Source organism: Symsagittifera roscoffensis, chromosome 1 (genome assembly GCF_963678635.1).
Source record: "Symsagittifera roscoffensis chromosome 1, txSymRosc1.1, whole genome shotgun sequence".
Classification (NCBI taxonomy): Eukaryota; Metazoa; Xenacoelomorpha; order Acoela; family Convolutidae; genus Symsagittifera; species Symsagittifera roscoffensis.
This window is the reverse complement of record NC_087062.1, coordinates 72769297-72792759: the sequence shown is the minus strand read 5'-3', so window position 1 is coordinate 72792759 and position 23463 is coordinate 72769297. Positions and strand designations below refer to the sequence as shown.

Below are 23463 nucleotides of genomic sequence, written 5' to 3'. Positions count from 1 at the left end.
CACTTTTGTTTGATCCACAAATTGCGTATCAAAACTTTAAACTTTCGGCGGAATTACACTTGATCAGGAAAGAAAATTTGTTTCTTCTCGAGAATTTGAAACCGACCAAAAAATTGTATGCTAATATATCAAAGACACTCTTTCCCCTACGCGAAACCCAAAATTGTGAAAACCCTACAGCAATCTTTTTTATTCTTTCAGCTCATTAAATTCATTCTCAAAGCACAAAATCTTGCTTGATCAGGTTTGGAATCCGATTTCCAGAAATTTGCTTTGAAAAATTCATCAACGTTGAGTTATTCTCTCAAATGAAAATCGCAGAACTTAACTATGAACTCAAAAAACAGCAATTTTTCATTGACTACATACAAAAAGATTAATTGACTTGATGGAAAAAATTTGGAAAAGCTACCTGTTCTATTTCTTTCTTTTGTTAATTTTATCGGCAATGTTTCTTGTTTTTTAAGCAAACAATTTTTGGTCATTTATTTGCGATTGCTCTTGCATATGTTTTTACTTATTTGAAAGATCTAAGTCTTTCTAACGGTCCTCTGATCAGATATGGAAATTAGAACCAAAGACATTTTTTTTATTGGAAACGACCATGTGTAAAATAACCTAAAATGGTATTCTGTTTCCGAATGGACACGACCTTTATGAAGAATTTCATTAAACGAAAGCTGAAACCTGATTGGTCACGACTACAATCCAAATAAGAAAAATCAATTCTGATTGGTTAAACCCACACATTCGAGTTGAAGGTACCCCAACTCCTAACTAAAAATCATTTTGTTTTCAATATAACTACTGTCAACTGCCTTTTCTCTCAGCTCTAAATAATTAAACCTCAATTTATCTACCATCAACTACCTCCTCTCTCAAGACTAATCTCTTCTTGTTTTTTCTCTTGTACTCAACTTATTGCTCAAAATGATATTCTCAGTACAAAACATAAACCTTATGTTCTCGGTAGATTTTTCGTTTGATCTAGTGCAAATTCAAGTGCGAGTAACAGTCTTTGGAGTCGTTTTTGGCACAAATGGACATCCTAGTCCAAGTCTGGCTCATGGTGGAAGTGATGTGCAGGGATTTTGACGAACATCATACGTTGCAAGTACACATCACAGAGAACCAACTTGAGGAAATGCAAATGATGGAGGAATTGGCTAACCCTGTGGGAACAAACAACCCCGACACTCCTGACTCTAGATATATCGACGATTTCCTCTTTCCTATGGAGGAAGCAGGATCAGCCGAAAAACCCATCACAACAGATGAAGATGTGGGATTTTCAGAAACAATGACGCCTCCAGCTAAACCACAACCTTCAGAACTGTCGACAGCTCTTTGAATGAAAATTTTTTTTGTAAAGAATTCCTGCTTGATATTTATTTTAATCTTGTTATTTGCTTCTTCAATTTCCTTTTAGTTATGAAAACAGATGAGAAGTTCAGGATGAACTACTGAAAAACAACAGAACTTAATTTAGTGCCGCAGTTTTGCGCACATGTTAAGACACTTGATTAGAAAATTGTTTACACACAAATTAGAGAAAAAAAAGTAAAAAGTTTGTACACAAGTTAAAAACAGCTGATGGTTTTTGCATCTTGTCAAAAAAAAAACTTCAAATAGTCTTTGCATTTTGATGAAAAAAGTGAAACACTTTTCGCATTTTATTGGAAAACGTGGAATACTTTTCGCATCTTGTCAGAAGAATTGAAACACTTTTCGCATGTTGTCGAAAAAACTGAAGCACTTTTCGTATTTTGCTGAAAATTTGAAACACTTTTGGTATTCTGATGAAAGAAGTGAAACAAAATTCGCATTTGTCGAAAAAAAAATAACGAAACACTTTTCGGGTTTTGAAGAAAAAATTGAATAAGTTGTAGCATCTTGTCGAAATATGTCCTTACAATTTTCCTTGCATAGTTAATTATTAATCTCTACAATTTTTTTTTTGAAAAAAATATTCTTTTAGACAACTAATTTTTGCATGTCTGTTGATCAGAAACAATAGTAAACCAATAATGTATTAACATAGAGATTAGCGAGGAAACTCATCAATATAGAAGTTTTCCAATTCAACATGTGTTTTAACATGAAGTTTTGCGTTTTTCGCTTTTTCAATAAAGAAATAAAGTTAGAATTTTACATAATTTTTTTTAAAAACCAAGAAAAAACATGCAATTTAAAAAAGTTTTAGATTCCCTAACAACTTGCAAAACTTTTTGAGAGAGTTTTTAGAATACGTAATAAAAACTATATATATTTATATGTTGAGAACTGTTCAGGCTGGAAAAAATTTAATTTTGACTAGATTCGTTTAACAAATATCTTGAAAAAAGCCAATCCAAGGGTCTGGCATGATTCTCGACAGAGCTAAGAAAGCTTTTTTTGCTTTTTTATGCAATAAAAAAGTCATTACAGCTGAGCAAACGAATTCATTACAATTTAATTTTGGTAGAACTATAAAAATTGTAGAATTTTTCCGCCAAAGAAACTGAAATCATGATTCATTAAATTCTAAAATCTTCTAATTTTTAGAAACTACAATTAAAAAAATTCATTTTATAAACATTTTTTTCATTAACTTCTAGATATTTCTGAATCTGCTAAGGTCTAGAAATATCCAAAAAAAAATTAACCAATAAAAACTCCAGAAATAACTTTAAGATGATGAGATTCAGGAGACAATTTGTGAAATTTAGTTAATTTGCTGTTTTTTTAAATGTAAATAAAGTTACTCAGCCCAGGTTGCGATTATAGAAAAAGTTTTCAAGGAATTTCTTCGTTTTAAAAAAACTTTCAAAATAAGCTCTAGGTCATTAAAAAAATCTTTCCCTACAAAACCCTTTATAAACAATTGAAGTCAACCAAGAGTTGAGAATTTTTTGACTGACTTCAGATTTTTTTAGAAAAAGTCAGCAAAATTTACAGTTGAAAATAATTCAATTCATTTTTTTGAAAATCTCCAACCTCAATTGATCTATCGAGAATTCAACTCAAAATATCACCGAACAATGATATTTATCCAATCTTCGCAAAATTTGGTCGAGTGATAATCCGGGTAAAACGTAAGAAAACTTGCATTATTGGATGAAAAAATATGACTATTTGAAAAAGGTCAATTAAAAAACATTTGAATTACCTCGAGTTATTCTACAGGAGAAAAAAAGTTCCGTGTGGTTTCCTTATTGATGAAATAGATGTAGATTTGTTCTTTTTTCACAATTTTTTGGATGTTTATGTTGTCCAATATAGAGCTCTCTGACTAAGCAAAGGCCCATTCAGAGAAACTTACTCAATCGAAGAATTTTGTTAAGAACCGAGTATTGAGTATCAAAGCTTTAAATTTACAGCTGAGTTACACTTGACAAGGAAAGAAATTCCTATTTTGGAAAATTTGAAGTTATTAAAAAAGACTTATGATAATACTTCAAAGACTTTTTTTATCCACTACCCGGTTCCATATTTTGTCAAAACTCCCCAGCTAAAATCTTTTTTCCTCCGTTTCTTTAAAGATTTTTTTTTAATTCAAATTTTTGCTTGATAATATCTGTAATAAGTTTTCCAGAGAATTGCTTTGAGAAATTCATCAGTTTTTAGCTATCCTCTCAATTTTACATCAAAATCAAAGAACTTGACTATTTAGTCGAAAATCAAGAACTTCTCTTCGATTATATTCAAAAAAACAAATGAGTTCACAAGAAAATGCTGGATTACTTTTTGTTATTTGTTTTGAAAGTTTTTCTTATTTTTACAGCAAACACCCAGTGGTCATTTTTTTGCATTTTCCTACCTGTATACTTTTACATAATTGGAAAATTTCAGTCCTTAAAGGTGCAGTTTTTTTGATTGGATACGACAACACAAGATAATTGAACAATTTTTGTGATTGGAAACGGAAAATGTAAAAAACGCCTTAAATGGAAATTCCTTTCTGATTGGATACGGTTTTTTATCAAATTTTCCCTTAAATAAAACTGAGTTCTGACTTGATACGACTACCTTCCATTTACAGAAAAATCTGTTCCGATTGGTTGATCTCACCCATTTGAGTTGAGGGTACACCTCACTCTTTAGTGAAAACCATTTTTCTTTCAATTTAACTACCGTCAAATAGCTCCTCTTTCAGCTGTAATTCAGTCATATCCCTTGTTCCATATTCCTTTACTGAGTAACTTATTTCGCAGAATGATCTACTTCGTTCCGAATCACAACCTCAAACGCTCAGTCGAGTTCTTATCAGAAATTTTGAAAATTAGGGTGGTCGAGTCAGCTTCAGGGATTTTCTTAGCTCAAACGGATGCACCAATTCAAGTGTGGCTTATGATGGAAATCATGAGGAGAAATTTCAGTGAAAATCACCAGAGGGAAGTTCCCATCACCGAGAATCAGCTTGAAACAATGGGAATGATGTCACAGATTTCAGAACAAGTTGGGATGGAAAATCTCGTAGTTCCTGACTCCAGATATGTGGCTTAACCTGTTATCCATTTCCTTTTTCCGTGAGAAGAAAAGGGATCAGTTGAGAACCCAATTACAATCGAAGAGGATGAGGTGTTCTCTGAACCCGGGACTCCATTGAGCGAACCACCAAGACAACAATCGGCGATGGAGGCAATACCAGCTTTGCGCTTCCCTCGGAACTTGCTAAAATTTTCAGCTGCCCCACAGCTCTTTGAATTGTGAGTAAATTATTTGTTGTCTTAAGTTTTGTAATTTATATTTTTTTGCATCCAATATTTTTATTTTTATGAGATAAGATTGAAGAGATAATGCAAGAAGTCATAGGAAAGTTTGTTGGATCATTTTTGCGCACGGATTAAAAATCAAACTAATTTTGCAATTGGCAAATATTTTAAAAAGGTTTTTTTTTGCAAACATTGTAAAAAAAAGTTAAATCAGCGATAACATCGTGTAAAATATTCTATTACATTGTAAACATTCCTTTACATTGTAAACGTGCAAACATTGTGAAAAAAATTAAATCAACAATAACATCGTGCAAAAACATAAAAAGCCTGATAAAATAATCATTACATTTTTTGCACACATAGATTTTAAAAAAACACGAAAAAACTTGTATTTAACTCAAAATTTTATAAAACTTTCTGGACACTTGTTAAAAAAAGCAAAACAATTTTTGCATCTTGTGAAACATTTTAAGCAATTTTTTGCAAATTTTTTGAAAAAATAAAATCAAAGTTTGCATCTTGCGAGGAGTTTTGCACATGTTAAAAATCTATGGAATTTTTTCGTTGATAATTTTTTAAATTTGAAATGAAATTAAATTGAGAAGATTTTTTTAAACAAAAATTGACTCATTGTTCGAAAAATTGACAGGCTCAATTTTTACAGAACCAAAAGGATCAATGAAACAATCAAAATTTTTCAACAAATAAGACTAATACTTTGAATTTTGAGCTTCTCGCGTCCTTTCCAAAAAGGCTGATCCAAGAGTCTATAAAACGGAAACTCCTGGGCAGAGCTGAGAGGATGTCTTCTAAATTTTTCTAGCAGCAGGCATTTCTTTACAACACTGGAGAATTTTTCCAGTATTCTAAGTTTCAAGGTGTATTCGACTGCACGATTCGTTTGATTGAAAACTTCACTTCCTGATCAAAATATTTTGGAATAAACTCTGTATTTGTTAAAGTATCAGCGTATAAATACAAACAACAGTTTATCTATTATTTGCAAAATTGATCGAACGATGATCTTATTAATACTAAGTGGAACTTGCAATTCTCCACTGGGCAGATTGATGAGTGGTTAGATACGCAGTAGTCTCGAAAACTCCAGAACTAACTTTAAGATGATGAGATTCAGGAAAAAATTTGTGAAATTTAGTTAGTTTGCTGTTTTTTTAAATTTAAATAAAGTTACTCAGCCAAGGTTGCGATTATAGAAAAAGTTTTCAAGGAATTTCTTCTTTCTTAAAAAAACTTTCAAAATAAGCTCTAGGTCATTAAAAAAATAAAAAATCTTTCTCTACAAAACCGTTTATAAACAATTGAAGTCAACCAAGAGTTGAGAACTTTTTGACTGAGTTCAGATTTTTTTAGAAAAAGTCAGCAAAAATAACAGTTGAAAATATTTCAATTCATTTTTTTGAAAATCTCCAACCTCAATTGATCTATCGGGAATTCAACTCAAAATATCACCGAGCAATGATATTTATCCAATCTTCGCAAAATTTGGTCGAGTGATAATCCGGGTAAAACGTAAGAAAACTTGCATTATTGGATGAAAAAATATGACTATTTGAAAAAGGTCAATTAAAAAACATTTGAATTGCCTCGAGTTATTCTACAGGAAAAAAAAGTTCCGTGTGGTTTCCTTATTGATGAAATAGATATAGATTTGTTCTTTTTTCACAATTTTTTGGACGTTTATGTTGTCCAATATAGAGCTCTCTGACTAAGCAAAGGCCCATTAAGAGAAACTTACTCAATCGAAGAGTTTTTTTAAGAACCGAGTATTGAGTATCAAAGCTTTAAATTTACAGCTGAGTTACACTTGACAAGGAAAGAAATTCCTATTTTGGAAAATTTGAAGTTATTAAAAAAGACTTATGATAATACTTCAAAGACTCTTTTTATCCACTACCCAGTTCCATATTTTGTCAAAACTCCCCAGCTAAAATCTTTTTTCCTCCGTTTCTTTAACGATTTTTAAATTCAAATTTTTGCTTGATAAGATCTGTAATAAGTTTTCCAGAGATTTGCTTTGATAAATTCATCAATTTTTAGCTATCCTCTCAATTTTACATCAAAATCAAAGAACTTGACTATTTAGTCGAAAATCAAGAACTTCTCATTGATTATATTCAAAAAAAACCAATGAGTTCACAAGGAAATGCTGACTTTATGATTAATTTTTGTTATTTGTTTTGAAAGTCTTTCTTATTTTTACAGCAAACACCCAGTGGTCATTTTTTTGCATTTTCCTACCTGTATAGTTTTATATTATTGGAAAATTTCAGTCCTTAAAGGTGCAGTTTTTTTTGATTGGATACGACAACATAAGATAATTGAACAATTTTTAAGATTGGAAACGGAAAAATGTAAAAAACGCCTTAAATGGAACTTCCTTTCTGATTGGATACGGTTTTTTATCAAATTTTCCCTTAAATAAAACTGAGTTCTGACTTGATACGACTACCTTCCATTTACAGAAAAATCTGTTCCGATTGGTTGATCTCACCCATTTGAGTTGAGGGTACCCCTCACTCTTTAGTGAAAACCATTTTTCTTTCAATTTAACTACCGTCAAATAGCTCCTCTTTCAGCTGTAATTCAGTCATATCCCTTGTTCCATATTCCTTTACTGAGTAACTTATTTCCCAGAGCGATCTACTCCGTTCCGAACATCGTGTAAAATCTTTTTTTACATTGTAAACATTCCTTTACATTGTAAACGTGCAGACATTGTAAAAAAAAAATAAATCAACGATAACATCGTGCAAAAACATTCTTTGAAAGCATGATAAAACAATCATTACATTTTTTGCACACATAGTTTTTAAAAAAACACGAAAATTTTTGGACACTTGTTAAAAAAAGCAAAACAATTTTTGCATCTTCTGAAACATTTTAAGCAATTTTTTGCAAATTTTTTGAAAAAATAAAATCAAAGTTTGCATCTTGCGAGGAGTTTTGCACATGTTAAAAATCTATGGAATTTTTTCGTTGATAATTTTTTAAATTTGAAATGAAATTACATTGACAAGATTTTTATAAACAAAAATTGAATCATTGTTCGAAAAAGTGACAGGCTCAATTTTTACAGAACCAAAAGGATCAATGAAACAATTAACATTTTTCAACAAATAAGACTCATACTTTGAATTTTGAGCTTCTCGCGTCCTTTCCAAAAAGGCTGATCCAAGAGTCTATAAGACGGAAACTCCTGGGCAGAGCTGAGAGGATGTCTTCTAAATTTTTCTCGCAGCAGGCCTTTCTTTACAACACTGGAGATTTTTTTCAGTATTCTAAGTTTCAAGGTGTATTTACTGCACGATTCATTTGATTGAAAACTTCACTTCCTGATCAAAATCTTTCGGAATAAACTCTGTATTTGTTAAAGTATCAGGGTATAAATACAAACAACAGTTTATCTAATATTTGTAAAATTGATCGAACGATGATCTGATTAATACTAAATGGAACTTGCAATTCTCCACTGGGCAGATTGATGAGTGGTTAGATACACAGTAGTCTAGAGTTACAATGAACTTTTCATAGAACTTTACTGAGACAGAGATAAAATGAGATTTTGAATTGTAATCCGAATAGAAAGTTGGATATGCTTGACACATAGCAGATGCCATCACCTTGACACATAGCCGATGCTGATGCCTGAGAACAAGTCTTGAAGCAAAATGCCTATGCCAAATATACTTGGAACGATTACAAAGAAATCTCCCAAGTACTGGGAGACTTGACGTTTGTTGAGAACTGCAATGTTCAATGTTTGTTGAGAACTGCAATTGACTTATTTTAACAAGAAAAACAATTTAAAATTTCAGTAACAAAGTGAAGGGGTCTAACAAGTTCGCTGGTTTTGCCACCTGGGTTTTGTTTCATTCAGAAACTTTCAAAAAAGTTCGTATGGTTATCCACGATTGCACTGTAGAAAAAAAACTCATCATAAATTGTTGTATCAATCAAAAATTATCATAAAACGATCATAAGTTATGTCAATTTGTAACTACAATGAACTGTCGCCTCAATTGATCTATCGAGAATTCAACTCAAAACATCACCGAGCAATGATATTTATCCAATCTTCGCAAAGTTTGGTCGAGTGATGATCCGGGTAAAACGTAAGAAAACTTGCATTATTGGATGAAAAAATATGACTATTTGAAAAAAGGTCAATTAAAAAACATTTGAATTGCCTCGGGTTATTCTACAGGAGAAAAAAAAGTTCCGTGTGGTTTCCTTATTGATGAAATAGATGTAGATTCGTTCTTTTTTCCCAATTTTTTAAATGTTTATGTTGTCCAATATAGAGCTCACTGACTAAGCAAAGGCCCATTCAGAGAAACTTAGTGAAACGAAGAATTTTTTTAAGAACCGTGTATTGAGTAACAAAGCTTTAAATTTACAGCTGAGTTACACTTGACAAGGAAAGAAATTCCTATTTTGGAAAATTTGAAGTTATTAAAAAAGACTTATGATAATTCTTCAAAGACTCTTTTTATCCACTACCCGGTTCCATATTTTGTCAAAACTCCCCAGCTAAAATCTTTTTTCCTCCGTTTCTTTAAAGATTTTTAAATTCAAATTTTTGCTTGATAAGGTTTGTAATAAGTTTTCCAAAGATTTGCTTCGAAAAATTTTTAGCTATCCTCTCAACTTTACATCAAAATTAAACAACTTGACTATTTAGTCGAAAATCAAGAATTTCTCATTGATTATATTCAAAAAAATCTAATGAGTTGACAAGGAAATGATGATTTTATGATTATTTTTTGTTATTTGATTTGAACGTTTTTCTTATTTTTACAGCAAACACCCAGTGGTCATTTGTTTTGCATTTTCCTATTTGTGTAGTTTTACATAATTGGAAAACTTCAGTCCTTAAAGGTGCAGTTTTTTTGATTGGATACGACAACACAAGATAATTGAACAATTTTTGTGATTGGAAACGGAAAATGTAAAAAACGCCTTAAATGGAACTTCATTTCTGATTGGATACGGTTTTTATCAAATTTTTCCTAAAAGAAAGCTGAGTTCTGACTTGATACGACTACCGTCCATATACAGAAAAATCTGTTCCGATTGGTTGATCCCACCCATCTGAGTTGAGGGTACCCCTCACTCTTTAGTGAAAACCATTTTTCTTTCTTTTTAACTATCGTCAAATAGCTCCTCTATCAGCTGTAATTCAGTCATATCCCTTATTCCATATTCCTTTACTGAGTAACTTATTTCTCAGAATGACCTACTCCGTTCCGAATAACAACCTCAAACGCTCGGTCTCGGAGTTTTTATCAGAAATTTTGAAAATTTAGGTGCTCGATTCGGTTTCAGGGATTTTCTTAGCTCAAACGGAAGCACCAATTCAAGTATGGCTTATGATGAAAATCATGAGGAGAAACTTCAGTGAAAATCACCTGAAGGAGGTTCCCATCACCGAGAATCAGCTTGAAACAATGGGAATGATGTCAAAGATTGCAGAACAAGTTGGGATGGAAAATCTCGAAGTTCCTGACTCCAGATATGTGGCTCAAGCTGTTATCGATTTCCTTTTTCCGTGAGAAGAAAAGAGGTCAGTGGAGAACCCCGTTACAATCGAAGAGGATGAGGTGTTCTCTGAACCCAGGATTCCAAAGAGCGAACCAGCAAGACAACAATCGGCGATTTAGGCAAATCCAGCTTTGCGCTTCCCTCGAAACTTTTGCAAAACTCTTCAGCTGCCCACAGCTCTTTGAATTGTGAGTAATTTATTTGTTGTCTTAAGTTTTGTAATTTAATTTTTTTGCATCTATTTTTTTTACTTTTATGAGATAAGACCGAAAAGATAATGCAAGAAGTCATAGGAAAGATTGTTGGATCAATTTTGCACACGGATTATAAATCAAACTAATTTTGCAATTGGCAAATGTTTTGAAAACGTTTTTTTTTGCAAACGTTGTTAAAAAAAGTTAAATCAGCGATAACATCGTGTAAAATCTTCTTTTACATTGTAAACATTCCTTTACATTGTAAACGTGCAAACATCAACGATAACATCCTGCAAAAACAATCTTCGAAAGCATGATAAAAAAATTACTACATTTTTTGCATACATAGTTTTTGAAAAAAAATCGAAAAAATTGTATTTAACTCAAAAATTTATAAAACTTTTCGGACACTTGTTAAAAAAAGCAAAACAATTTTTGCATCTTGTAAAACATTTTAAGCAATATTTGCAAAATTTTTGAAAAAATAAAATCAAAGTTTGCATCTTGAACCAAAAAGATCAATGAAACAATCAACAATTTCAAACAAATAAGACTCATATTTTGAATTTTGAGGTTCTCGTGTCCTTTCCAAAAAGGCTGATCCAAGAGTCTATAAGACGGAAACTCCTGGGCAGAGCTGAGAGGATGTCTTCTGATTTTTTCTAGCAGCAGGCTTTTTTTTACAACACTGGAGAATTTTTCCAGTATTCTAAATTTCAAGGTGTGCTCGACTGCACGGTTCATTTGATTGAAAACTTCACTTCCTGATCAAAATAATTTGGAATAAACTCTGTATTTGTTAAAGTTTTAGGGTATAAATACAGTCAACAGTTTATCTAAAAATTGCAAAATTGATCGATTGATGATCCGATTAATACTAAGTGGAACTTGCAATTCTCCACTGGGCAGATTGATGAGTGGTTAGATACACAGTAGACTCGAGTGACAATGAACTTTTCATAGAACTTTACTGAGACAGAGATAAAATGAGATTATGCATTGTAATCCGAATAGAAAGTTGGATATGCTTGACACATAGCAGATGCCATCTTCTTGACACATAGCCGATGCTGATGCCTGAGAACAAGTCTTGAAGCAAAGTGCCTATGCCAAATATACTTTGAACGATTACAAAGAACTCTCCCAAGTACTGGGAGACTTGACGTTTGTTGAGAACTGCAATGTTCAATGTTTGTTGAGAACTGCATATGACTTATTTTAACAAGAAAAACAATTTAAAATTTCAGTAGGAAAGTGATGGGTCCACTAAATTCGCTGATTTTGCCACCTGGGTTTTGTTTCATTCAGAAACTTTCAAAAAAATTCGTATGGTTATCCACGATTGCACTGTAGAAAATATAAATCCAAAACTTGAATGAAATTTTCAGAAACTTTGATTTGATTAAATATGACCTTTCGTCAAATACAAAAAAAAACTAATTTCTTTGTATATGTATTGTTTTGGACCCAAAAATCCATTTGAAAAAAAAATTGACCAAAAACTTTCTTACGTTGGTCTAAATGGATCCAGAAACTCCTGAATGGATTATTTTCTGCAAACATACAAATTTTCAGTTTTCACAGACTTCAAGCTATTCCATATGATGCAGCTGGATCTGTGAAAACTACTACGCATAAGGGACCTGGTTATTGTTAGGTTTTGCCTAGATATCCAAGTTCTTATTTTCGAGGTCACGTGGATGGGTTGCTTTTTTTGTTTATTTACTAAATTTTTTGCTCAATCAGTATATGCATTATTCGATTTTTAGTCATTTCAAGCAAAAGTTCCAGCAAAAGCATTTATCATCTTGAATCTGGTTGTTTTGGATTCTGAATGTTTTCAAAACAAAATGAAGAAAGAAATAGGGGTTTATAAAACGGAACAAATTGTTAGACATTTCTTTCTTCCTGCCAAAAAAAACTCACCATCTCAATCTATGAAGCATAGTCTTGAAATCAATTGAAGCAGTGGTTATCAAAAATATACTGAGCTTGAAAAAAAAATTGAAAAAATTGTTGTTCGAGAAACGAAGTTTATTGCAAAAAACTATGAAAAACGTAAAATTCCGTCGGCAAGAAGAAAACGATTGGAGGTGTAGCAATTACCCATTTTGTCAAGTGCAGAAAGAAAAATTAAAGAAAGAAAAGCATTTGCATACGAAAAAAGGTCTCGAATTTTCTAATTAAATTTTGTTAATCATATAAATCAAATTTTATTATCTTGTTTTTTTAAAATCTAATCTTAATCATTATCAGTTTTTTCATTCCAAAGTTGAGATGGGTGACAATCAAATACATTTGGGAAATTTTGTTTTTGCTGGGGAGAATCATGGATGTTTTTGGACGTACGTGTAATAGATCTCTTTTAGTTTCCCTTTGCAAATTTTTTTGTCATAGACTTAATACTAGCATGTGCAATCGTTCGAATATTGTTATCCGCTACATGAGATGAAACAACAGTTTGGGTTGCAGTTTTGTGAAATTTATTCGGTTATATTGTACTTTCTCCAAATCTAAGAATGAAACATTTTCTACCAAAGAACCAGTTATTTATCATAAGTTCGGTCCATTTGGAAAAGGGCATCATATTTTTGATTGATTGAAAAGTGGCTCATTTGAACACCCATATCTGACAAAATTGACTTTTTTTGTCACATTATCAACCTCTTCATGGACAAATACAAAGAAAAAAATTTATCCAAGGCAGGAGTTGATTTTGATGATTTTGAACTTATTGAAAACCTTTCCAAGCATGGAACAAAATACTTGTTAAGTTTGATGACTCTTGTGAAAGAAATTCAAATTGTAAAAATTTGTTAAAAAAAAAGGCTACTGCTAGAAGAAACAGGGGACTGATGACAAAAAATATAAAAGCATAACTTGTTTCATCAAAGCAAAATGTGAAGAGATATAGAGCTTCAAAATACACACATATTCTTGTTCAAGTCATGAGAAATGTTTCACAAATCGAAACATTGAGCCAACAGCTAGGTCTAGGATCTCAATTGAAAGGGTGGTATGAAGATGATACATCTTTTCCTAATGGTCATTTACTCAATGATTTAACTCCAGCAACAGTTAGTTCGCTAAGATATTGCACAAACAGCGATTCAATTCCATTAAAAAATTGTTAACCATCACTAACAGAATCTAAATTTTTGGACGATGAGCATACAAAATGTCTCTATACTCTTTAGAAATCTTTGCAAAACTTCAAAAGTCTTTCATCCTCCATTGTCAAAAAAAATTTTCAGTTCTTCAGCGAATGTCTAGTAAGTTTGCTACGAGGCGAGCTAAAACGATCTCCAAAAAAAGACGTAGTAAAATATTGAAGAGAAAAACTGGAACTCACACGAAGAAGAATTTCATTGCACAAAATGAGAACTATTGCAAGCTCGTTTAAAGGCATACAACTAATATCTCATATCACTCTTTTTGTCAAAAGAGGATTGACAAAAAAATGAATCAGTTTGTACTGATTCTTTATTCAGTTTATCAATCACAAATTACGCTTTCAAAAAAACTAAATTTGGAACAAAAGCATGAAAGAGAAGAAATTGTACCACTTTGATTCTATTTACAGTGCTGTGAATTCGAGGCTGAAACCGAGTAACAATAATCATCTTATTCATTTACTTTGAATTATCATAGAATTAATTCAATTCAGTGAAACAATAACGTATTAGATCAACGAGACACAAAAACGTTTTTTGCAGACTTTCTTATTTGCAGATATTTACTCTACCATTTTGGAAGCTACTTAAAATCCACCTAAACTTGATATCAACAAGAATGTAAATGCCAAAGACAGAGGAACTTGAATCCCTTTCAAAATCTGAGAAGTTAAGCCTAAACAGATTGTATTGTAGGGGTAAATTGGCGTACGATTATGTGCAAACCTTGAAAAAGCAAGCGGTTTGTCAAAAAAAAGTAGAACAGTTTTTACAAAGCAAGACATCAAATACAAAATTTGGTCCTCCAATCAGACGCTTCGGAAGATTTCAAGCTTTTCAAAACCCATCAAGGAAAATTGGTGTATGGACTTGGCTTTAGTGGACAAATTAGCAATTCAAAACAGTGGAGTCAAACTTTTATTGGTTGCTGATGAAGTTTTGCAGAGACAAATTGCAAAGAAAAAGGATTTAAGCTTAACCAACAATGAGTGAAACAAAATCTGCATTTGCAGAAAGAGCCATTCAATCATTAAAACACATAATTTTCCGCTTCATAGAAGAGCATGGTGAAAAGTTCGAACATATGCTACGTCAATTGATATCTACAATGAATTTTTGCCTCAATAGATCTACTGAGAACTCAACTAGATATGTTAAGAAGACCAATTTCCTCTCAATTCTGTACAACAAACCTCTAACAAGATATGGGAAGCCAAAATTCCGAAATGGAGATAGAGTGAGAGTTTCAAAGAATGATATTCCTTTCCGAAAAGGATACAAACTACAATTTACAGATGAAACTTTTAAAAATTTTGCAATTTTTCGAAAAATCCTCCTACAAAAGATCTCGACACAGAAGAAATAAAATTAGGGACAACATTAAGAAAAAGAGCTGAGAAAACATTCAAATTATAGGTATATTTTTTTCTATCGATCTGTTGTCACCGTTATTTTATTATTGAGCTAGCTCTTAACGCTTCTTTTAATTGTTTTCCAAAAAGTAGTCTTATTTTTTTACAAATTTTCTACACGAACAAATACATTTGAGAATAGAATGGGAGGTTGCTATATCAAAATTATCAGACCAATTTTTGTACCAAAACGTTATTGAGGGATTTTATTGAGGGAGTTTTTGAGGGAGTTAACTTTCCTAGACGGCAGAGAGAGTTCTGAGGAGAAAAGAATGATTGAACTGATACACATTGAAAAAGAATTGTATTCAAGTATTGTTGATACAGTTGTAGACATGAACAATTAATATCGAGAATGTCTAGGTGATCAAGTTTTTGAATTTAACGGAATACACGTATCAAAAAATAAAATTACACAAAAGATAACCATTCATTTACCTGAAGATCAATCATTGTTTCTGATTTATTTTTTGTTTGAGTCACATTTTTAGTTGTGATTTAGAACAAAAGCAAACAAGGGTTATAGTGAGTGGAAAAAGACCGCATTATCCTCAGTATTCTAACGACATTATAAGAATGCATTCTATGATGATATAGAGTGATATTATAGAATACAACATAACCGGTGATACAGAAACTTGCTTTTTGCTTTGTAATTCAATCATCTCCAAAGTGAAAACTGGAGATAGTTAAGGCTAAAAAAATTTCTTTGTTTCCGTAGGAATTACACGAGTTGTTCTCTTGTTCCGCGAGGTATGGAATAATAATTTTTGATTTCTACTTCAAACGAAATGATTGCTCAAAATTCAGTAGTTTTTTTGGAGACATGCGAGACAAAGTGGAAAAAATTTTGATGCTTTTGCGCAAACTCTTAGGAGAACTGCAACCTCCTTATTGAAAAATACATAGTACCAGCTGCAAAAAGAATTGAAGCAGATTTTTTTGAATTTGCAGCATCAGAGATCGGAATAGATGTCACTGGACAAAAAACAACACAAAGTATATCCAAAAAATCTTGGAACAAAAACAGTTCGGAAACAGTTGGCATGTGGAATAATGAACTCCAATCGTAGAGCTAGTAGAACCAGATGCCTTTCTCAAAAAATTAGATCGAAAAACAGTCGCTCTCGCAAAAAAAAAATTGACAAAACATAGTGAGCACAAACCGAAGTAGTCATTTCCGGTACGGAGCTTTTGCAAATTGTTCTTCTGAGATTTTGATAGAATCCAAGCTTTGTAAACAATTATGTCGTCTTACACACAAGAAGTATACCTCGTACTTCGCTTCATGAAAGCAGTTTTGAGTTTAATTTCGAAAGGGATTACAATCTCTATTTGGATAAGCGTGATACCCATCTAAATTTTTAGCTTCAATTATTCAAGGGAAGGTTGTTTGATGCTTTCAAGAGAAAAAAAGCAGAACATGCAAAAAATCTTGGAACAAAAACAGTTCGGAAACAGTTGGGATGTGGAACAATGAACTCCAATCGTAGAACTAGTAGAACCAGATGCCTTTCTCAAAAAAGTAGATCGGAAACCAGTCGCTCTCGCAAAAAAAATTGACAAAACATACTGAGCACAAACCGAAGTAGTCATTTTCGGTACGGAGTTTTTCTTCTTTGGAGATTTTGATAGAATTCAAGCTTTGGAAACAATTATCTCGTCTTATACACAAGAAGTATTCCCTAGTACTTCGCTACATGAAAGCAGTATTGATTTTAATTTCGAAAGGGATCGCAATCTCTTTTTGGATAAGAGTGATACCCATCTAAATTTTTAGCTTCAATTATTCAGTTAAGGTTGTTTGATGCTTTCATTGAAAAAAAGCAGAACATAAAGCAAATCCGAGGATGGTTTAGATGAAGAACCAGAACCTTATTTAACTTATATAAACAATCAATTACTTTCACTTTTATCAAAGTGTGAAATTTGTTCAACAAAACAATGGTTTACAACACCAATAGATTAGATGCTTATGAGGCTTAAATGTCGAACGAATTCAACTCGTCCGCTGTGAGTTCTAAAGGAAAAATTGCTTGTTATGAATTCAGTTTTGAAGAATTTCCTGATACATTCGATATGCATCCGTTCACTGATAGTGACATTTCCTTAGAAACTGGGATAGCTTTTTCATTGTATGGGGGCTTGCCATTGATTTGTTTAGTTGCAGAAAATTGTTGCTACCAAATACCAAAGTTCGACATTAACTAATTTGAGTTGGACTTTGTTTTTTTTAATGTCAACTGATGATTCAAAAGTTCGTCTGGAAATGGTTGATTCTTCGCTGTTTACCAAAATGATTTTAGTTGCTGTTTCTAATAATCATTACTTGCAATGGAATCTGGAAAGAGAACCTGCTCACTACAATTACATGGAAACTATAGCAAAAACCTTTATCATTCCATCTTGTTAAAACCAATTGATAAAATAAATTTTATTGAATAACGCTCCAATAAGAAGAATTACTGTTGCGATGAATAAAAACTCGGCTGATGCGGGATCTTTTCACTAAAACCTTTTCAACTATCATTAATTTGATTTTAGAGAGCTCAGAATTATTCGGAATGGAGGAACAATCGTTTCAATAGATACAACTTCTCCTCATTGTCCTTGTGTTACAATTTTGAGAGAAATGCAGTTTAACCAAGATTTCCCAGCTCTTTCTATAAAAGATTTTCAAAATCAATAATTTTTGTTTTTGTCTTGTCTTCACTACGGGATGCTGCTGAATAAATGCATTATCCAGATTTTAGTGTGGAAAGCTTGAGATTAGATATGTTTTTCCAATTTCCTTTGGATCAAGTCTTAGGAGAAAGACTATCAAATGTTCAAACTGAAAAAACCGGAACAATAGCTAAAAAAAGTTTTTTTTTGAGTTTTAAGGTTCCTATAAAAACATTTCATTGTTATTGTCTCTGTACTATCTATTTTGTTTTTCTTCAGACTTAAATCTCCAGAAAAAGCAGATAATGAACAGTGTTAAATGGAAAAACCGAGAAAGTTCTTCACCCAGGCTGTAAAACAGTGTTCAATAACATTGGTCAAGTTTATAAGACTTGTGTATGGGACTTTGTTGATTCAATATTTGATGCGTGTAAGTCACTAATCTTACCTTTCTTAATCCTGAAAATCATTATCAAGCTATCAATTTCTTTGTTTCAGATGTAAATCTTCAAAAACCTGCGAAGATGGATAATTTTTTAATTCTGAAAGTTATTGAAAAGATTGCTGAGCTGAAGTACATGGGATCTTACTGCTCTGATAAAGTACCTCAACCAACAAAATATGCTTTTGCGATCATCAACTCAGCTGCAAGTAATGATAGAGGAGATCACTATTGGTGAGCATGTTTTGAATTTTATAAGTAATTTCATGTAAAAAGGCATTTTCAATTGTAAGTTTAAATTATGGCAGTAAATTTACTGTACGATGCAGTGATTTTTGTACTTTCTTTATAATATATTTTTTTTCTCAAAAAAAAAATCGATTTTTCGAAGTATCAGTAGGATTCAGCATTTTTTAGGTAGATAGAGCACTGTTCCAAAATAAAAAATCATATATCAAAATATTTATAGGTCGAGTTATACAAAATGTTATCGTGTTATGAAGTTTTTCTGAAAAACGTTTCAAATTTTTTTGATGAAAAATCTAAGTTTTTGCTCAATAACTCTTACAGTTGAATTACCATGAACCAAAAAACTAATTACAGGACGTTCATTTCACAAAATAAACGTAATAAATCATTAATTGTACCAATTGGATAACGCACGCCGAAATTTTTGTGAAAAAACTAGACACTTCTACACAAATCCAAAAAAAGTATCTTGTTTCTAACCATTCTCTTACCATTACACAGACCGTGAAACCTTACCAATTATTTTCGCTATCTTAATATTTTGTAGACTTTATAACCAGTGTGCAGACATAGCATGGAAGACCGGAAAATTAAAATGTATCTTAGTACATGTGGTCTTCCATGGTGCCACCCCCCCATCACTTCAGCCCCAACATCTACTGATGGAGTTTACGTTGTATAAAAAAAAGTAGAGAAAGCTTAAATAAATAAAATCTTAAGTGAAAAGAAACATTTATGAAATGTATTACGTAGCAACTGCACGGAACAGGAAAGTGAGATAATTTTGAAAAAAAAGTTACAAAATTCATAATTAATTTTTTCTCAAAAAACACATTATTATCTATTGTAATCTATTATAATAGATTATATAGATTAAAAAACAATATGATTCAATCCATTTTTAATGTATTATAATTGAATATAGTCGAATATAATGGATTAAATCGATATAAAAAAATATAATAAATACCATTTTTGAAAGGTTATAATAGGTTTTTTTTGTAATTTTATAGATATTGACTATCAATTGACAATATAATCAATTGTGATCCATTTCACCTAGAATTCGGCATCATACTTTTTAGATGCTAATGAAAAAGTCGAGTTTGAATTGAACAACAAACACCTCAATCATATGAAGTTCTGCATTTTTCTTCAAAAGTCAAAACACTAATTCGACTATTGCGTACCTGCGATAACGGCACCAGTTGAAACAGCAGCCACACCAACACCAACACCACCGAGTACGCCAAGTGCAACTATACTTGCCGCGGTCTTTTCCACTTCTTCAGTCGAGTCTGTTGACCGGAGCTTGTTCGCCTGGTCGCGGATGAATGTCAACCCTGGATCTTCTCCTTCAAAGTGGTTCCTGACGATATCTTCGAAGTTTCCTTTTCCTTTTGCGTGATCGCGAGTAAATTCTTCGATGTCTATTTTCAGTAGCCTGAAGGTTTGTTGATACAACAAAACTTCTTCCACGATCAGTTGCTCCGGTTTTTTCTTGCAAAAAAAACTGGATAGCGGAATCTTATCACGCTTTGTGCAAGCAGATGCTACTTTTGGTATTCGCGACTGCAGGGCAGTTAACTTTGCCATAGCGACAACTTTGCCATTTTCCTTCGCATGTCTTAGCAACACGAGCTTTTTGGCCTCCGGGCAGTCTGTCAGTAGATCATCTCTCAATTTCGGCATCTCAAATTTCCCTCTTTCTGTCCCATCAACTAAGTACAGATTGAAATCACTTCCTTCTTCCAGACATTTTTCTTTCAACTGTATGATCAGATTTCCCCTGGTTTCGTCAATTGTCTTTTGTTCATTTCTTTTTCGTTTTTTCGCAAATTCAATTGTCACATCAATTTGAGTCCTGACAATATACCACTTTATTTTCATCGTTTTCGCTCCTTCAATCAGACTGCTTGCATCTGTCCCAATAACATTATTCAGAGCAATGATGAAAAAATCATATTTAATATCTCCTTCTGGGTTTAGCTGCGAATCTTTTGCTCTGATTTTTTGCCAGTAATTTCTTAGAAGAAAATTACTGCCATCGACTCCTGGTAGATCCCAAATTTTTATTCGTTTGTTTTCAGGATGTTCGAACGGACGTGGCTCAGTTGTGCACACTCCAGCCTCGTTCACAGCCGCAGCACCTGAGGGCAAATTACCATCTTCGTCATACTCATATCCAAGCAAGGTATTGATTAGAGTCGATTTGCCCACTTTTGCTTGTCCAATCACACCAACATTGATTTCCTGGCGCCTCCAATCTTGAAGAGTCTCCAAAGTTTGGTTGAAGTTTTTCTCCGCTTCACTTATCTCCTGATTTGAATTCATACCTAAGCAGTGTTTTAACCATTCATTTGTTAAACAATTCGCAACGAGTTTCGAAAAAGAAACGAGTTTAAAAAAAATTTGCACAAACAATATTTACAACTTCTTAGAAAATTTTGGCTGCAGTTTACACAGTCATCTTCAAAATCGGTGTTGTGTGAAAAATTGATACAATAATTTTTTCACCGGTATATAGTGGCGACTAACTATGTCGAGTGCAATCAAAAGTTGCAGCTGAAAAAAGTGAAAAAAATAGAGAATTTTTTCTGGAAGCTCTCAATTTGGGCTGCACACAAGTATATATAAACAAACACAAAAACTGTACATAACAGGGCAAAACCCCAACTGATCTGGCTTTTGCGTTTCTGATGCATCCTTTGGTAAGTTTGCAAAAATCTGATGCATCCTTTGGTAAGTTTATAAGTTTTGGAACCATACGCAGTCCTCAATTCCGTTCGGATTGGTTTTTAATCTTCGAAAGCGAAAGCTTAAATGTTTGCGCTTCAATTATCCCAAACTACTCAGCTGACTATTTTCAAATCACATCACAATAATACAGAAAATGACTGCAAGTAAATTGTCTTTCAACTTCAGTTATCATACCTCGGCAAAGGTTTTTTTCTGTCAATTAGCTGGCCTCACTTTCAATCAATGTTTTCAGCAAAAATGAAAAAATGGCAAAAATTTGAGTTTTAGACGATTTGTCTGCCAATTTCTTATCAAAGCTTTTGTTCACTGTTTCAACCGCAACCTTCCAATTGTTGAGAAATAAACAAACAATGATACTTTAAAGAGAATATTCAAAAAGCTACACTACAGAGTTTTCATGTTTTTTCAACAAGACAACTTCCGATTTAACAAACACAATGATTAATCGCGTGCCAAGAAAGAAAAAACTAAAGAAAAGTTTTGCAATAAATCAAATCTTCGAAGCATCTGACTGCTTTTAAAACTTGAATGAAAACGTTTCAAACAATGATCAATTTGATGCATCTCTTTCAAATTTGTCAGTCAGCTTCAATTTCCAAAGGAAATTAGAACTGCTATTAAAAAAAGATTTTTGGTTAAGTTATCTTACTTTTTCACCAAGTTTTTTTTTCATTTCACTAAACTTCTTTGAGTCATCATTCCTTGGAAAGTTGAAATTTTTAGTTTTTTATTTAACGCGATAATCATCAAATTGCTTCATTATAGTGCTTTTTTGTGACATTTTCTGAAAAAAGAAATATCTGTCATTGCTATGTTTGCAAATTTCACGAGGTTTCAGCCAATGTGTGACAATTTTCACAAAAACGCAGAATTGGTGGATTTTTTTTCTCAGTGATTATTAAAAAAAAATTTGGTACAGTTGATGGATTTGAACGTTGCGTTTTTTATCTATTCAAATTTTTTCGAAATATTGAAATACTGAAAAAAGTTTCCAGTTTTTCTAATAAAACTTTCAAAAGGGCACCAAATTTGTTTGCCTTAGATATCTTTCCAAATGCAAAACACTCCAGCAAATCGTTGTAATTAGTGGTTTTTGAACTCGGCGTTGCTCTCACAAAAACTTGCTGTGTTTTGAAAATAACATTTAATCCATTGTTTATTGAGTGTACATAAACTAGGGCTGCCAAAAAAGACAATTGTTTGCGGAAACATATAATAGGCTAAGGAATTGTTTCTTGATTATTAAAACATAAGAGATATAAGCCAAAACGAACATGGAATATGTGGCAATCAATTCTGAAAAACAGAGTCTGTAATATTATTATCTAATTGGAAACTATGAGTCAGTTCCAATATTTTGAAAAAACGTAACCTAATTATATATTATGCTACTATATGACCAAAATTATAAAATGCTAAAAAAAATATCGTTGAGAAAAAACTAATCGAGCAATAATAATTCGATATTTTTCGATAAATAAGCAACAAACTCATCTTGCTAAAACCTGTTCCATTATAAACAAAAGCTCAACGCTTTAAATTTTTTCTAAGCAAGACCAGAAACTTTATAAATCCGAAATGCGATTTGATGGGAAAGAGTATACCAGTTGCATTTCAAGGCTGTGCAAAGTTTCAGAATAATGCAGCAGCTGTCAAAATAAATTTTCAATTTTTCTTAATACACAAAGAAGCGAAGTTTACGTCCCAGACTGAAACAAGTTTTATTAATTACATAGGATTGGGGAAAAATCCTTTGGCACTACAGTTGCAATTTTATAGAGCAACTTACCTTTTTTTGTAATTTGTTTCAAGAAAAATATTCAAATTGGAATATTTATCAGAGGTTTCCTGGTAACAGATAAAGGTTTCAATAATAAAATACTGAATTAACTGTTGTCGACGAGAAACTGCAAGTTAATAATAAAAAAAGCACGTTACACTTAAAAAGAACCAACTGGCAAATAACTTTTAAATATATGTTTTTATGAATAACACAATCAGTTTTAGATTTTTTGTTATTCTTGTATTTATTAAGCTGCTAAATCTTTGCATGAAGACAGAAAAACTAGACGATTAACTTTTTTCATAACTTTACGTATTGGACTGATTTTTTTATTATGCTTTTATTGATTGTAAAACATTTACAACTCGTCATTAAAATTAAACATTCTTTTTTTTTGTGCAAAAAAAATCACTTCGTTTTTTAAACCTTTCAAAAAGAATTATGATTGAAACTTAATTAAAATATCTAAAACTTTTTTTGGAAAAAAAAACTAGATCGATAAGAGAAGTTATGATGTGGAAACT

The 23463-nt window shown here is 32.1% G+C and overlaps 1 protein-coding gene across 1 annotated transcript in view; it reads right to left on the bottom strand.

Annotated features, from left to right (window-relative positions):
- The window catches only part of LOC134857007 (interferon-gamma-inducible GTPase 10-like), a 49838-nt gene extending 26722 nt beyond the window's left edge, over nucleotides 1-23116 (bottom strand). The window contains exons 1-2 of the mRNA XM_063873327.1: nucleotides 22946-23116; nucleotides 19587-20732 (exon numbers count right to left, since the gene is read on the bottom strand). Coding sequence (XP_063729397.1) covers nucleotides 19587-20730 — 1144 coding nt within the window. The 5' untranslated portion in view covers nucleotides 20731-20732; nucleotides 22946-23116. The remainder of the gene's footprint in view (nucleotides 1-19586; nucleotides 20733-22945) is intronic.
- Nucleotides 23117-23463: the final 347 nt, after the last annotated feature.